This window comes from Coregonus lavaretus (genome assembly GCF_964263955.1).
Source record: "Coregonus lavaretus genome assembly, chromosome: 19".
NCBI classification, from domain to species: Eukaryota; Metazoa; Chordata; class Actinopteri; order Salmoniformes; family Salmonidae; genus Coregonus; species Coregonus lavaretus.
This window is the reverse complement of record NC_140006.1, coordinates 19,877,162-19,893,487: the sequence shown is the minus strand read 5'-3', so window position 1 is coordinate 19,893,487 and position 16,326 is coordinate 19,877,162. Positions and strand designations below refer to the sequence as shown.

The following is a 16,326-nucleotide window of genomic DNA, read 5'->3' as shown; positions in this document are numbered from 1 at the left end:
ACTGGTCCTATGCAAGCGACAGAGCGGAGGAGAGAATCTGAGGAGGAACCTATGCAACTGGGACGGTCACCTCTACAAGGGTCGGTGAGACAACAACGTCGGCAAGACGGACTATGCCTGTATTGTGGTCAGTTGGGTCATTTCGTGCGTCAATGTCCGGTACGACCTAACCGTACCTCAGGATATCGCCTCGGAACTGCCAAACCGGTGAGTGAGACTCCCGTTTTGAACATTACAGCTAAACAAATGTATGTACCTGTTACCTTATCTGTCGGAGAGAAAGTGCGCAGGTTGGAAGGACTTATTGATTCCGGAGCGGCGGCCAGCTTTCTGGATATGGGTCTTGCTGAGGAGTTGGGAGTTCAACTTATTCCTATTCAACCTCCCCTGCGAGTCAACGCGCTAGACGGTGAGCCCATGGGCACTGGGTTCATTACGCACCGTACCGGGGAGATCAAGTTACAAGTGGGCGCCATACACCAGGATAACTTTTTTTTTTCCGTCATCTCCGCTCCACGGGAGCCACTAGTTCTCGGCCACCCCTGGCTCGTCCTCCATGATCCGGTCATCTCCTGGAAATCTGGCGATATCACAGCTTGGAGTGAGGTATGTAGGGCAGAGTGCCTCAATTTACCGTGCAAGACGTCTACTGTGGAGGATGCGCAGGGTGCGGTGTCTACTGTGGTCCCTACAGAATACCAGGATTACGCGCAGGTGTTCTCCAAGGAGAGGGCTACCGTGTTACCACCTCATCGGGCCTGGGACTGCGGGATTGATCTACTATCCGGAGCTACACCTCCTCGTGGAAGAATCTACCCGTTGTCACAGCCTGAACGAGAAGCGATGAGTCAGTATGTTGATGAGGCGCTACATCAAGGGGCCATTCGCCCATCGACGTCTCCCGCCGCATCCAGTTTTTTCTTTGTGAAGAAAAAGGACGGCGGACTGCGTCCTTGTATCGACTATCGAGGGTTGAACGATATAACCATAAAATATCGTTACCCCCTTCCTTTGATTCCAGCCGCCCTTGAACAGGTGGGACAGGCCTCCATGTACAGTAAACTGGACCTCAGGAGTGCGTACAATCTGGTGCGTATTAGAGAGGGGGATGAATGGAAGACCGCCTTCATCACACATCGAGGACACTACGAATATTGTGTCATGCCCTATGGACTTACCAACGCGCCCTCAGTATTTCAGGCGTTCATGAATGACATTTTCAGAGACATGATTGATCGATTTGTCATAGTATACATTGATGACATCCTCATATATTCTAACTCGCTGAGTGAACATGTGTCCCATGTACGACAGGTTCTGGATCGGCTCCTACAACATTCTCTGTTTGTGCGAATTCCACGTCACTACGATTTCCTTCCTTGGGGCCATACTCACCCCCGACGGTGTTAAACTGGATGAATCTAAGGTGCAAGCGGTACAAGACTGGCCTCAACCCAAGACGGTGAAGGAGCTCCAGAGGTTCTTAGGGTTTGCCAATTACTATAGACGGTTCGTGCGTAATTTCAGCACAACCGCAGCGCCTCTGTCGGCGATGACCAGCTACAAGGGTCGCGGTCTGAACTGGACGGAGGGGGCAGTGCGTGCGTTTGAGACGCTGAAGCAACGTTTTACCACCGCTCCTATTCTATGTCAGCCGGACCCTACCTTACCGTTTATCGTGGAAGTGGACGCTTCGGAGGTTGGAGTTGGAGCCGTGTTATCCCAACGCCAAGGTGAGCCGCCTAAATCACGACCCTGTGCTTTCTTTTCCCGGAAATTGAATGCTGCCGAGCAGAACTATGACGTGGGTAATCGGGAATTACTGGCGGTGAAGTTAGCCCTGGAGGAGTGGAGACATTGGTTGGAGGGAGCAGAGCATCCGTTCCAGGTGCTCACGGACCACCGCAACCTGGAGTATCTTCACAGCGCCAAACGACTGAACTCCCGACAGGCCAGGTGGTCTTTATTCTTCAACCGGTTCCGATTCACTGTGTCTTATATCCCCGGGTCCAAGAATGGTAAGGCGGATGCGCTTTCCCGACGGTTCGAGCGCACGGAAAGACCCGTGGAGCCAGAAACTATTCTCCCCATGAGTTACCGTGCTGGACCGGTGAGGTGGGCTATTGATGACACGATTCAGGAGAGCTTACAAGCGGAACCAGCCCCTCCAGAAACCCCGGAGTCTAAGGTGTTTGTGCCAGCTTCTCTTCGCCCTCAACTGATGGAATGGTGCCACACGTCGCTGGGATCTGGTCATCCTGGAATCACTCGAACTACACGACTCATCAGCCGAAAATACTGGTGGGATTCCCTCGCAGATGACGTCAGAGACTATGTCTTATCCTGTCCAGTATGTGCCCAGTCCAAGGTACCTCGTGCACTACCGGAGGGTAAGCTGATGCCATTGCCAACTCCTCAACGACCATGGTCGCACATTGCTATGGACTTTATTACTGACCTACCTGAATCAGAGGGCCATACTGTAATTCTCGTTGTCATCGATCGTTTCTCCAAGATGTGTCGGTTAGTACCTATGACCCGTTTGCCTAACGCCACTCAGATGGCTGAGACTATGTTTACCCAGGTGTTCCGGCAGTTTGGTGTCCCGGAGGATATTGTTTCCGACCGGGGACCCCAGTTTGTATCCCGGGTATGGAAGGCGTTCTGCGAACGCTTGGGCATTTCGGTTAGCCTAACCTCCGGATATCATCCCCAGGCCAATGGGCAGACAGAACGGCTCAACCAGGAAATTGGGAAATATCTACGGCAACAATGTTCGCGGCAACCGCAAGAGTGGAGTCGATTCCTTCCTTGGGTAGAGTATGCTCAGAACTCACTCATTCACACCTCCCTACGTTTAACGCCCTTCCAGTGTGTTCTAGGGTATCAACCTCCCCTGTTTCCGTGGGATACCGCATCAGGGATGGTACCGGCGGTGGACGAGTGGTTCCGTCGGAGTGCGCAGGTCTGGGAGACGGCCCATCAACATCTCAGCCAAGCCTCACAACAACAAAAGACCTACGCCGACCGACGCCGGAGACCTACTCCCATTTATCAACCCGGGCAACGAGTGTGGCTGTCTACCCGAGACCTGCGGTTCCGACGGAGCTGCAAGAAGCTCCAACCCAGGTACATTGGTCCCTTCAAAGTACAGAGGCGTATTAACCCTGTCACCTACCGTCTGTTCCTCCCTCGACACTACAGGATAAACCCTACGTTCCACGTCTCCCTGCTGAAACCTGTCCATTATAGCCCGATGTATCCACCAATCGCTCAACAACCTACTACACCACCTTTGGAGGATGAACAGGACACCATCTATACAGTCCACGAGATACTGGAGTCAAGACGGAGACGAGGGGGCATCGAATATCTCGTGGACTGGGAGGGATATGGACCTGAGGAACGGTCCTGGGTTCCGGCTAAGGATATACTGGATCCCGCTCTCAAGGCCACTTTCCACGCTGAGCACCCAGATCATCCAGGACCCCGACCCAGAGGAAGACCACCCGGTAGAGGTAGAAGGCCGTCAGGAGCCGGCCCTGGGGAGGGGGATACTGTAAGGGATCGGGGTTTGGCAGGATCTAGACAGAGTCTGACACTTCCCCGATCTACTGAGAGGGGGAGTCATCAGACTCGATCTGATTCACCTGAGTTCTGAGCACACCTGTCAGTAATTAGTATAGGATTTAAGGTGTGCTCAGAAGCTCAGTCGGCGCGAGGTATTGTTCCATTGTGACTTGCTAAGCGTTTTGTTCCGAGTGAGAGAGAGAGAGAGTTTGTTGTTTTGATTACCCGTGTATCCGACCAGTGCCTTGTTAGTTGACTCCCCGTATTGCTTAATCCTCTACTTGTCTACCCCAGTGATTACCGTTCTCGGATCCTGTGCCTGTGACCTCGACTACGACTAAGCCCGCTCCTTTGGTACCTCTGCCTGTCTATGCCTGGCCCGGTTTTGACCACAGCCCGCCCGACCACGATTAAGCCTTTCCCTTGTCTGTACTTTAATAAAGCATCGCTATTCTGCGATTGGATCTTACCACTCTGTCCGAGTATTCATTACAGTTTGTAGGCCTCCTTGCTCGCACAAGCCTTTTCAGTTCTGCCCACACATTTTCTATAGGATTGAGGTCAGGGCTTTGTGATGGCCACTCCAATACCTTGACTTTGTTGTCCTTAAGCCATTTTGCCACAACTTTGGAAGTATGCTTGGGGTCATTGTCCATTTGGAAGACCCATTTGCGACCAACCTTTAACTTCCTGACTGATATCTTGAGATGTTGCTTCAATATATCCACATAATTTTCCTTCCTCATGATGCCATCTATTTTGTTAAGTGCACCAGTCCCTCCTGCAGCAAAGCACCCCCACAGCATGATGCTGCCACCCCCGTGCTTCACGGTTGGGATGGTGTTCTTCGGCTTGCAAGCATTCCCCTTTTTTCTCCAAACATAACGATGGTCATTATGGGCAAACAGTTCTATTTTTGTTTCATCAAACCAAAGGACATTTCTCCAAAAAGTACAATCTTTGTCCCCATGTGCAGTTGCAAACCATAGGCTTGTTTATGGCGGTTTTGGAGCAGTTGCTGAGCGGCCTTTCAGGTTATGTCGATATAGATTTTACTGTGGATAAAGATACTTTTGTACCTGTTTCCTACAGCATCTTCACAAGGTCCTTTGCTGTTGTTCTGGGATTGATTTGCACTTTTCGCACCAAAGTAAGTTCATCTCTAGGAGACAGAACGTGTCTCCTTCCTGGGCGGTATGTTGGCTGCGTGGTCCCATGGTGTTTATACTTGCGTACTATTGTTTGTACAGATGAACGTGGTACCTTCAGGCGTTTGGAAATTGCTCCCAAGGATTAACCAGACTTGTGGAGGTCTACAATTTTTATTCTGAAGTCTTGGCTGATTTCTTTTGATTTTCCCATGATGTCAAGCAAAGTGGCACAGAGTTTGAAGGTAGGCCTTGAAATACACAGGTACACCTCCAATTGACTCAAATGATGTCAATTAGCCTATCAGAAGCTTCTAAAGCCATGACATCATTTTCTGGAATTTACCAAGCTGTTTAAAGGCACCGTCAACTTAGTGTATGTAAACCTCTGACCCACTGGAATTGTGATACAGTGAATTATAAGTGAAATAATCTGTCTGTAAACAATTGTTGGAAAAATTACTTGTGTCATGCCCAAAGTAGATGTCCTAACCGACTACCCTGGCGTTATAAGCGCCATGCTCTACCAATTGAGCTACAGAGGACCACCTACTTGCCTGGCTAGTGGTGGAGAGGAGAGTTATTCTTTGTGTTGGCTAACGGGGGGCTGATATCCGTTAGCTCTTTAAGTCAGAGCTGTCAGGTGAGAAGGCTGCGTTTCAGAACCCATTAATTACTAAGACTAGGTGGGGCTGGAAGAATGAGCTCCCCCCCTCTCCGCAGCCACAGCTCCCCCTTAAGGCTGGGCCAGCCTCTCCACCCCCCCCACCCCCTCCCCTCCCTAATCTCACCTGGAAGGAGACTGTGTGGGGGAGGGGGAGGGCTAATGAGTGGCTTAACCTGTGTAGAGTCAAAGGTGGAGCAGAGGGGGGAGGGGGGGGGGGCAGGGAGTGCAGGAAATACTACCCACCCAGAGATATACGTATGTTTATACAGTGTATGGCTCTCGTTCCTACTAGCCTACCTGGGGTCACATATACTCAGATTTATGCACTCGAATCGTCTGCTAAATGACATATATTATTTTATATTACCTTGTTGAAGCTGTGCCCGGCCGAGTCCTTTTCGCTAGGCCGTAGCTCCTGGAGCTGAGCGTCCAGGATGTCCACCAGCTGCTCCATGAGACGCACTGATGAGCTGATGTCACCGGCGAACACTGGACCCTGCGTGTGGCGGGCCAGCTCATTGGCTAGGTTAGCTGCATTCTCCCCACTACGGATCTGGAGTTGGAGGAAAAACGGCAATATTAAAAGGTCCTGTTCAAGCTTTTAATTACTTGTTTCCTACTAAATACGGTACCTGGTATGTGGTATGTTAACTATGTGCTAACAACGGATACTACTGATTTAATGTGGATGAAAACAGCACAGCAGGAAAAGGCTCAGGGTCATTGGTGCAACGTCTTTGAAAGATCGGCATCACAGTGTCAGGTAATGTACAGGTAATGTATCACATACTGATTTAAACTCAAATCAATATTAATGCTGCTAGCTATAGGCCACAGAGAGCAAGAAAAATGTCAACAAATGTGCATTGAATGTGTATTTTGTTTACATCTATAAGTAATTCAGTGGAATACAGTATGTATGTATGTATGTATGGGCAAACCCCTTATTTAGTGTTGCAACCAACAAGATGCCCTAAAATTACAGATACACTGTGCCCTTTCAGATAAAGCAGTAGAGGAAAGTTGACGTGTTGTTTTGTTCCTTCCCTCGCTGTCACCAGAGCCATGGGGGGACATTGTTGACCAACCTTTTGTGCCACTTGAGAGACCCAGTGGGAAGTACAGTTGCTGAGGTCGGGTCCCTTTGGGTTCCAGGTCCCCCCTGCCACCGTGCAGAGGTAGGAGGCAATGCCTGGAGAAACGCACAACAAAGACAACAGTTACACAACCCTATTGTCTGTTTTTCATGTGAAATGGTATGTATTGTATGTGTGCATTTATTTGTGTACATTTTTGTAATGTTGCTGACCACTGCCATCTTGAACAGGTCTCTCTTGCAAAATATATTGCATCACAATGAGTATAGCCTGTTTAAATAAAGGTTAAATACATTTGTATTTAACAGAGGTTAGGCCAACTCTTCACCCTCCTACCACTCCTGTCCTCCACTCAACAAGTCTCTCAGGAAAAACAAACGACTGAGGTCAGCCATGGTCAAAAAAAGCAATGATGCGAAACGTGGCTGTCCAGTAGGAACCATGAAGGTTGCCAGCTTTGTATTGTCTAACAGTGGACACTGAACAGTGAGATATTCTCATACAGTTCAGCTTTATACTGTAGGAATCATTGTCTTCTTATAGTCTAATTCAGTGGTATTCAAAGTCGGGGTCGCGACGGGGGAACTGCAGTGAGGTCACCCCAACAAAATAAAAAACACAACAAAAAAACACATTTTTATTGAGTAAATGTATTTATGGCTTTCTTTTCATTTTGATAAGAGATGAAAATGCAAAGAATTTAAGTTTATTAGTTGATGTAAAAATCTACATTCACAGATTTTAAGGTTGTGTCATTAGATTCTGAGTTGGGTGTGGTCGCAAGAAATTATTGGGAAAAAATGGGGTCCCCATTGAAAAAGTTTGAATACCACTGGTCTAATTGCTGGTTGTCAATTAATATAGTTGCCATTAGCTCCTCTGTACCAGTGGAGGCTCCTCAGAGGAGGAAGGGGAGGACCATCCTCCTCAGTGAATTTTATAAAATAAAAAAAGTAAAACATTAAAAAAGTTATACTTTTTAGATAAAACGATACTAAATATAATCACATCACCAAATAATGTATTACAACCCACTATTCTGCAATGAAGGTCTACAGTAGCTTCGACAGCACTCTATAGGGTAGCACCATGGTGTAGCCAGAGGACAGCTAGCTTCCATCCTCCTCTGGGTACATTGACTTCAATACAAATCCTAGGAGGCTCATGGCTCTCAACCCCTTCCATATACATACACAGTAATTATGACAACTTCCGGAAGACGTTCTCCAACCTATCAGAGCTCTTGCAGCATGAACTGACATGTTGTCCACCCAATCAAAGGATCAGAGAATGAATCTAGTACTGAAAGCTACAGCTAGCTAGCACTGCAGTGCATAAAATGTGGTGAGTAGTTGAGTCAAAGAGAGAGAAAGACAATACTTGAACAGTTTTGAACAAATTCCTTTCTTCCAAAATGAAGGAGAAGCAAGAGAGAGAGTAATTTTTTTCACTTTCAGTTCACTTACAGTTGAAGTCGGAAGTTTACATACACCTTAGCCAAATGCATTTAAACTCAGTTTTTCACAATTCCTGACATTTAATCCTATTTAGGATCACCACTTTATTTTAAGAATGTGAAATGTCAGAATAATAGTAGAGAGAATGATTTATTTCAGCTTTTATTTCTTTCATCACATTCCTAGTGGGTCAGAAGTTTACATACACTCAATTAGTATTTGGTAGCATTGCCTTTAAATTGTTTAACGTGGGTCAAACGTTTCGGGTAGCCTTCCACAAGCCACTCCAATACCTTGCGCCTTTGTGGTCCTTAAGCCATTTTGCCACAACTTTGGAAGTATGCTTGGGGTCATTGTCCATTTGGAAGACCCATTTGCGACCAAGCTTTAACTTCCTGACTGATGTCTTGAGATGTTGCTTCAATATATCCACATCATTTTCCTTCCTCATGATGCCATCTATTTTGTGAAGTGCACCAGTCCCTCCTGCAGCAAAGCACCCCCACAGCATGATGCTGCCATGCCCGTGCTTCACGGTTGGGATGGTGTTATTTGGCTTGCAAGCGCCCCCTTTTTTCTCCAAACATAACAATGGTCATTATAGCCAAACAGTTCTATTTTTGTTTTATCAGACCAGAGGACATTTCTCCAAAAAGTACGATCTTTGTCCCCATGTGCAGTTGCAAACCGTAGTCTGGCTTTTTTATGGCGGTTTTGGAGCAGTGACTTCTTCCTTGCTAAGTGGCCTTTCAGGTTATGTCGATATAGGACTCGTTTTACTGTGGATATAGATATTTTTGTACCTGTTTCCTCCAGCATCTTCACAAGGTCCTTTGCTGTTGTTCTGGGATTGATTTGCACTTTTCGCACCAAAGTAAGTTCATCTCTAGGAGACAGAACGCGTCTCCTTCCTGAGTGGTATGACGGCTGCGTGGTCCCATGGTGTTTATACTTGCGTACTATTGTTTGTACAGATGAACGTGGTACCTTCAGGCGTTTGGAAATTGGTCCCAAGGATGAACCAGACTTGTGGAGGTCTACAATTTTTATTCTGAGGTCTTGGCTGATTTATTTTGATTTTCCCATGATGTCAAGCAAAGAGGCACTGAGTTTGAAGGTAGGCCTTGAAATATACAGGTGCACCTCCAATTGACTCAAATGATGTCAATTAGCCTATCAGAAGCTTCTAAAGCCATGACATCATTTTCTGGAATTTTCCAAGCTGTTTAAAGGCACAGTCAACTTCTGACCCACTGGAATTGTGATACAGTGAATTATATGTGAAATAATCTGTCTGTAAACAATTGTTGGAAAAATTACTTGTGTCATGCACAAAGTAGATGTCCTAACCGACTTGCCAAAACTATAGTTTGTTAACAAGAAATATGTGGAGTGGTTGAAAAATGAGTTTTAATGACTCCAACCTAAGTGTATGTAAACTTCCGACTTCAACTGTACTTAGCTAGCAAATGCAGCTAGCTAGTTTAGCCTACTCAAACACCCTGCTCAAACAGAGGGATGCTATGTTAGCTAGCTGGCTATGACTATCCAACACAAAACTGGAACTCTTCCAAGTCAAAGTAAGCTTTTGGTTTTACTAATTTATTGCCACCAGGGCCCGCCGGTGTAAGTGCTAAACTGCTTGTAACGTTACTGCACAATTGTAGTGGGTTTACTAACACGTTAGTTCTATTAGCTATGTTGACTATGACGTTACTTTAGCTAATATGGTGACAACGATGTAGGCTGTGTGAAGCGGTTATGATATGGCTTGGAAAGGTTTTTTCGCCTGGTCACATACAGCTGATCATGTGTTGTGCATTGAAGTCCACAAGCGAAGGGGAAAGGTGCGAGAAGGAATACAACGTGGCTGCTATGAAAGTGAACTGTGTTTACGCGTGATCAGGGATGTATTCATTCTGCCAATTCTGTTGAAAAACGTTTCTTAAAATGGAAGGAAACTGAACAAAATGGGGATAAACATACCTGAATTTGTCCAATAGAAACACTAATTTGCAACTGTTGGGCTACTGATTACACCCTATATCAGCTAGATGCAGGCAAGAGTGTGATGGGTATAGGGAACATTCAGTATCACGTAGTAGCCTAAACCTATCGCTGTTACATTGAACTGCTCATAAAAAATTAAAAACGTCCTCCCTCATCTTAAACTGCATTGACCGCCACTGCTCTGTACCGTATATATTACTGAATTCTTGTCAATTAACAGTGTTGCCATAATGTTAGCTACCTATTTGTAACCCTTGATGTCCTACATGTCTGCTTTCCATATTATTGAAATAACAATGATAATATACATCCCCTTAAGCCACCACAATGTACATTCTCTTACTGTTTATTTTATCTTCCTATATTGTCTGTTTGGCACCACTAGCATATTGTAGGTAATGAATATCACATCTTGGCACCTTGTCTAATGTAAAATAGGTGAAAGACAATATCTAAACACACTAATAAGCACTAACACGTTCATACACAGAGGAATACTCACACACACACATGCCCTCACGCACATACCTCACACACACACACACACCTTCCCTCCATCCCCACCCTCCCTCTTGGTTCCTGATAGTACCTCTGGTTCCTTTGGGGCAGGGTCTCTCCACGGTGACTCCAGTGTGTGTCTGGGGCCAGGAGATGCCTCTCTTCATTGTTCCCTCACAGAAGCGCCTGGGGGTTGGGGGGATCTCTGGGGCGGTGGGGTCAGCCGTTCCATGGGAGTCATCCGCTGGGTTACCCGCCTCTCTCTCTCTCCCATCCCTGGGGTCGGCTGGAATCGTGGTGTTAACTGAGCCTTTGACTGTGGACGTGGTGGTGGTGATGAGAGTGGTGGTTTCAGGCAGGGCTGATGAGAGGGAGACATCTTCTGTAGTTGGCACTAGGAGAGGAAGAGAAGAGAGAAGAATGGTGGTTATAGCTTTCATAAAACCCAGGCTTACCTTGAACTCCCTTCATACATTTCAGATATACATCAGATAGATCAGTCAGCAGGGAAAGTTCAAGGTAGTTTCACTGTTTAAGTTCCACACTGCTAGAAGGGATGGCTGCTCTACTCTACACATCAACTGGAGACGCCCATCAATTCCTGGAGACTAAGTCTACTGCAGCACCCAGGTATTACTCCACCTCTCTCAGTTCTGTTTCTGCTCCAGCACAGAAAGCACAAAGTTAGGAGAAGGAAACCTGCAAACACTACACCAAGGTTTCCCAAACTCGGTCCTGGGGCCCCGCCTGGGTGCACGTTTTGTTTTTTTCCCTAGCACTATACAACTGATTCAAATAAACTTGTCATCAAGCTTTGGTTATTTGAATCAGCAGTGTAGCGCTAGGTCAAAAACCAAAACGTGCACCCAGGGGGTACCCCAGGACCGAGTTTTGGAAACCCTGCACTAAACTATCTCAGCTATTTTTACCTTTACCCAATCCCCAAAATAACGAGAGGTCAGGTAGTGTAGCAGCATCCGCCTGGCTCTGCCTGGGAGTGGCTGATTAAATGTCAACAGGGAAGACAAAGCCTGCCTGCATTTTACTTTTTTCTCGTCCGTTTCATCTCTCTCTTTGATAAAGCCGGCGTGAGGAAACTAAACTGCAATGCTCTGGGCAAAAACCATACCTCAGCGATAATGCTCTGCTGCTGTATTCAATGCACAGCTATAAAGAAAATCTGTGTAGGTGTGTGTGTTAACCAAGAAGGTGTAGTCTCTAGGCCTTTTTTACAGTGTCTACCCATTTGTTTGAGCACAGATATGTGAATGTACAGTAGATGTATGCTTGAATGAAAGAGGCAAATAGGAAAATAGATATAAAAGAGTACAGAGAAAACAGTTTATTGTGCATGCTTGGTGTGCTTGCAGCCCGCGTATGTGAGACAGTGACTGTTTGCATGACTACACTGGTTGCCTCTTGCCTTACTGATCTTATATTATATCCATGGCCACACGATCGCTGGCACTGATAAGAGGCGGCTTCCCAGAATGAGGTCTGCTACTGTGAAAGTCCTGCAGTGCCGTCTTCAGAGGCCGATGGTGCTTCAGGGAAAAGGCAATATCATGCTATCTGACACCCCATCATCAGACACATATCTCCATTTCCTCCCGACCTGAATGGTGAGAATGCCCACATTTAGTGTCTGAGCTCTGGAGCTAATCAGACCATCAGGAGACTGGTCGTCTTTGTTTTGGGTTTCCATTTCAGTGAAATCTGGAAGTTCATTACAAAGCCCTGTCTGTGTCTGTGTTTGTCTGTGTTTAGGACGGGCTTTTCAAAAAAGACCTCAAAGTGCATAAACAACAATGCATTAAATCTAGCCAGACACCGCGGTTCTCAGAAAAAAAGGGGAGGGGAAAAAATGTCCCAGACAGCGACACATTTCGGATTTAAAAATGGCAGCCAGGATCAACCAGCCTTGTTGCAGTGTTGTTGTGTTATGACATTTAATTAAATGACCTTTTCTCCCCTGGCAGGAGCAGTGTTTATTTGGGCCGTACTCATTCCTTCATTGTGCGTCCATCTGTCGGTCAGCCACTCCCTCACTCGCTCACATGTTTCTGTGCACTGAGCGTGGATGCAAATGAGTGTCTGACATATGTCCAGTTTATTGTTGTGTGAACAGATGTTGAGAGGAGGTCTCTTATGAATATTTGACATTCATGCTGCAGCAGGTTGTGTGGTGGTGTTCTCCCTCTCTCCCTCCCTCCCTCTCTCCCTATGAACAGGCAAGAGGCTGTGAGAGAATAAAGACTTAAAGGGAATCTACAAAACACCATACTGAGAAAAACACTCATACCACAGAGTCACTATTCTAAGGAGACTATCATAGCTATTGATGAGCACTGGAATTCTGGTCTAGTTGTAGTTTAGTAGTGCCTGAGCTTGACCTCCCGACCGCTTCCTCTCTAAAGCGACAGATAGATAAATAAATAAACAGATAAATATACAGAATCTAAACCACTTGTCAAAGATTACCATCTTCCCGTTACATTTCTCTTGATGTCTGCATCCACCGCCCTCCCGCACTCTATAATTTTCTTTTGATTATGATGAGTCATTTCACAGATGGTGGTTGAAAGCTGTGTGTCCTCTGCTAGCACTCAGGCCAGAGAGGGGCCACCTCAATTAGCTGTCATTTCACTCAAGAGCCAGTTAAAGTCCCTCTTGGTGGGGAGGCAGACGGGTAGGACACTCTGGGTGGCATATGTTGAGTGATGTCTGTTATAAATAACCTGAGGTGCTCAGAGGTTGAGTAGCACTCGGAAAAATGCACGGTGTCTGAATTTCTGAACTTTTGAAAACTGAATAGAATGAACTAGATATAATGGAATCGAGAGCAGTGGAATGGGGGCCACTGAGAAAGCAAAATAAAGGTTAGGCAACACAGTCCACAAAAAAATGTATGTCGGAAATTGTAAAAACTAAATAGAATGAACTATACACAATCGACAGCAAGTAATGGGACACTTCAAGGGAGTGAGGAAAGGGTTAAGGAAAAGCAATACTCTCCACTAATTCAAGATGATAAACAAAGATAAAGTTAGCGTTCCATATTTTAACATCACTGCAGGGCACTTTGCTTACTTTCCAAAAATGAAATAATAATGAAATGAACCATGATAAGATGATCAGAGACATAGCTACAGTATGCTGTTTGTCTAAGCTAGCCCTTTCTGTTTAAGGCCTAGTCCCCCCTCATGGCTCTGGAGAAGACACGTTTGCCGTTATCTCTGAAGAATTGAGAAAACGATGTGAAGGTTATTTAAGAAAGTTTGACAGGGTAACAACATAATAATGGGCCATCAGTGTGTCTGTGATCTGGAAAAATCCGATGTCTTCTGACTTCTCTCTGCAGAAAGAAGCTATTTAAGTCTTTACGACAATTCAAGGTTTGTTTTGAAATCAATGATTGTTGAAATGAAAGGGTTGATTAAATAGTCGACCAACTGAATGAAAATGTCAAATACTAAGTGCCACTACGTCGCCGTAATAATAGATTCAATAATTAAGCAAAGTCTCAATGAACTTCCAAATGTCCGAATCCTCCAAACTTCGTGGTGGTGTTACATTCCCTTAATTCACACAGTGTTTTTCAAAGTGTGAATTTGGCCACCTATGAGGACTGCAATAAGAGGCCAAAACAGCCTGTACCAAACTGTTGGACACGACACACCAACGCACCACCAGCCTACACTGCAATGCCATGAATAACGAATGGTGTGAGGGTGAGTGAGTGTGTGTGTGGGTGTGTGTCTGTGTGAATGTGTGTGTGTATGTGAGAGTGTGTGTGTGTGCGAGTGTGTGAGTGTAAATGTGTGTGTGTGCATCCATCCGTGCGTTTTAAGCTTAGCCATTTCCAGTCAGTCAGACAGTCTCCCTCCCTCTCTGAATATCTCACACTTAAAGGGGAGTAAACAGCAGTACTTGTGAGCCACAATTTTGGTGTTGCTTTTTTGAAGATCCCTACGCCAGACCAGTAGCTAATGATAGAGAGAAACAACAAAACCCAGAAGACATGAATATTACATTAGCTTGTTTTTTGCAGTCTCATCCTGCTCTGCTTGAGCCTATGTGACGCGCTGATGTGAACATCAGTTCTGTGTAGCTAGTAGCTCCGGTAATGGGTCTAAGCGAACCCTCAGGTCAAATAGCCCTTTCATACTGCCCTGGGAAGACAGGGGTTTCCTGGCTTTGCCTTTAGTACAATTTGGAATAACTCATGGGTCTTTCTGGCAGAAAAAGGCAGAAACCACTGCCATCACACAGTGGATGAAGTAAATAACTGAAAAAGTGTAGGTTGTTTTCTTCCTAATGTGTACTTATTACCTGTATTTACTGGACTAGGGCGATTACCACATCAAGCATCGCTGTGGCATTGCTGTGTGCGTTATTGACAGTTGTTCTTAAAGATCAAGAGACAGAAAAAGCCCTGCCACTGCCAGCCAGACAAGATTTTGATCTATGTGATCTGATTTACGAGAGCTGAAACTGAAGACTGGGGCCACCTCATACTTACGGTAGGGACACCAGACCATGGAGCCACTTTGAGAGAGAAAAGGTAGCTAGCACAAAATATACTGTACAGCTATCAACACCCTCTCTTCCAGTTCTTTAAATGTCCACTTGAACAAGTCACATATTCCAATCCACCAATCAAGAAGTCCGACTCATGAAGTCTTGTGCCATGGCAACAAGAGGAACAAATGGAGTTGTTCCAACCATCCGCCTGGCACTTTGACCTCTGACCCAAACACACACACAGGAACACACACACACACCCTTGACTCTGGTCTGCATGACTCTCCTTGCTGATGTGTTAATTCCTCCTGATCCTCTAAGTGGCAAGGACCAACCCACGTGATCCGGGTAAATATTCCCTTTGTTTCTCTGCTTCAAAGAGTATAAAGCCCAATCCCCAAAGCCTCACTGTGTGTCAGTCACGATACAATTCTTTAAATGAGCCCAGCAAATGCTTCTTCATCATGCCACACATCGATGCAAAGTTTAAAAAACATACAAATAAATATGCATAACTGAGTTTTATAAGCAGCCAAATTGAATGAGCAGAACGTCGATAGAGCAAGGCAAGGCAAGCCGCTTTATGACATTAGCAAGCTTTGTGAGGCAGAAGAAGATCTAGTCCATTAGAATCTCACTAACTAGCCTATTCTATGTATGCAGCGGCACGGTCGGCGACTCAGCTGTGCCTTCCTTCTCCTTGTGTTGTTGGATCTCTTCATGTGGCTAAACCATACAGTTCTCCATTGGCCCTGTTCCTCTCTGTGAAGCCATTAACTTAACACTCCTCTTTTTCACTCCTCAGATCAATGCTACCTCAAAGGCAAATACATTTTCTCCCTTCTCCCCTCGTTACTTTGAAATGCTCCTGGCAATTATTGGCTCCCCTGATTAGTCTTTTGAATTAATTAGACAGAGACCAGAGTCGATGTCCTTGAGACATCTCAGAAAATACCTTGTAAGTGTCCCTACAAATGTTGTAATGGGTGGCAGTTAGGGGCACATTTTATTGTCACGTCGGAGCAGTACGATCTCTTAAATAGTGGGTCTTCTTAGGAGGTGGACTATCAAAGTCTTGATCACTGGTGTCTGTGTGTTCAGAAAGCATTAGAGGAGTTTCAATCTCTCCAAAACATTTATGTGTTTTGAAACTCATACTCCTGTAGTAAATTCAAATGAATCCTTGGAGTTTTGAATATATCTGAGGAATTATACAGGTATCAAATACAGTTATATATACACAGAAAATATACATTTGGAAACATTCAGGTCCATTTGTTTTGGTTTCTTTCTCATCCCCTAAAACACCTTAATATAGACATATAAATCGGCTTTACCTGGCTCCCCTAGGATGA

The 16,326-nt window shown here is 45.5% G+C and overlaps 1 protein-coding gene across 1 annotated transcript in view; it reads right to left on the bottom strand.

The window, feature by feature from the left end:
• The window catches only part of LOC311147234 (adhesion G protein-coupled receptor L2-like), a gene marked incomplete at its 5' end in the record, with an annotated part of 83,996 nt that overhangs the window by 36,168 nt on the left and 31,502 nt on the right, over positions 1-16,326 (bottom strand). Inside the window, 3 exons of the mRNA XM_084183896.1 lie at positions 5,753-5,938; positions 6,474-6,577; positions 10,539-10,841. Coding sequence (XP_084040022.1) covers positions 5,753-5,938; positions 6,474-6,577; positions 10,539-10,841 — 593 coding nt within the window. The remainder of the gene's footprint in view (positions 1-5,752; positions 5,939-6,473; positions 6,578-10,538; positions 10,842-16,326) is intronic.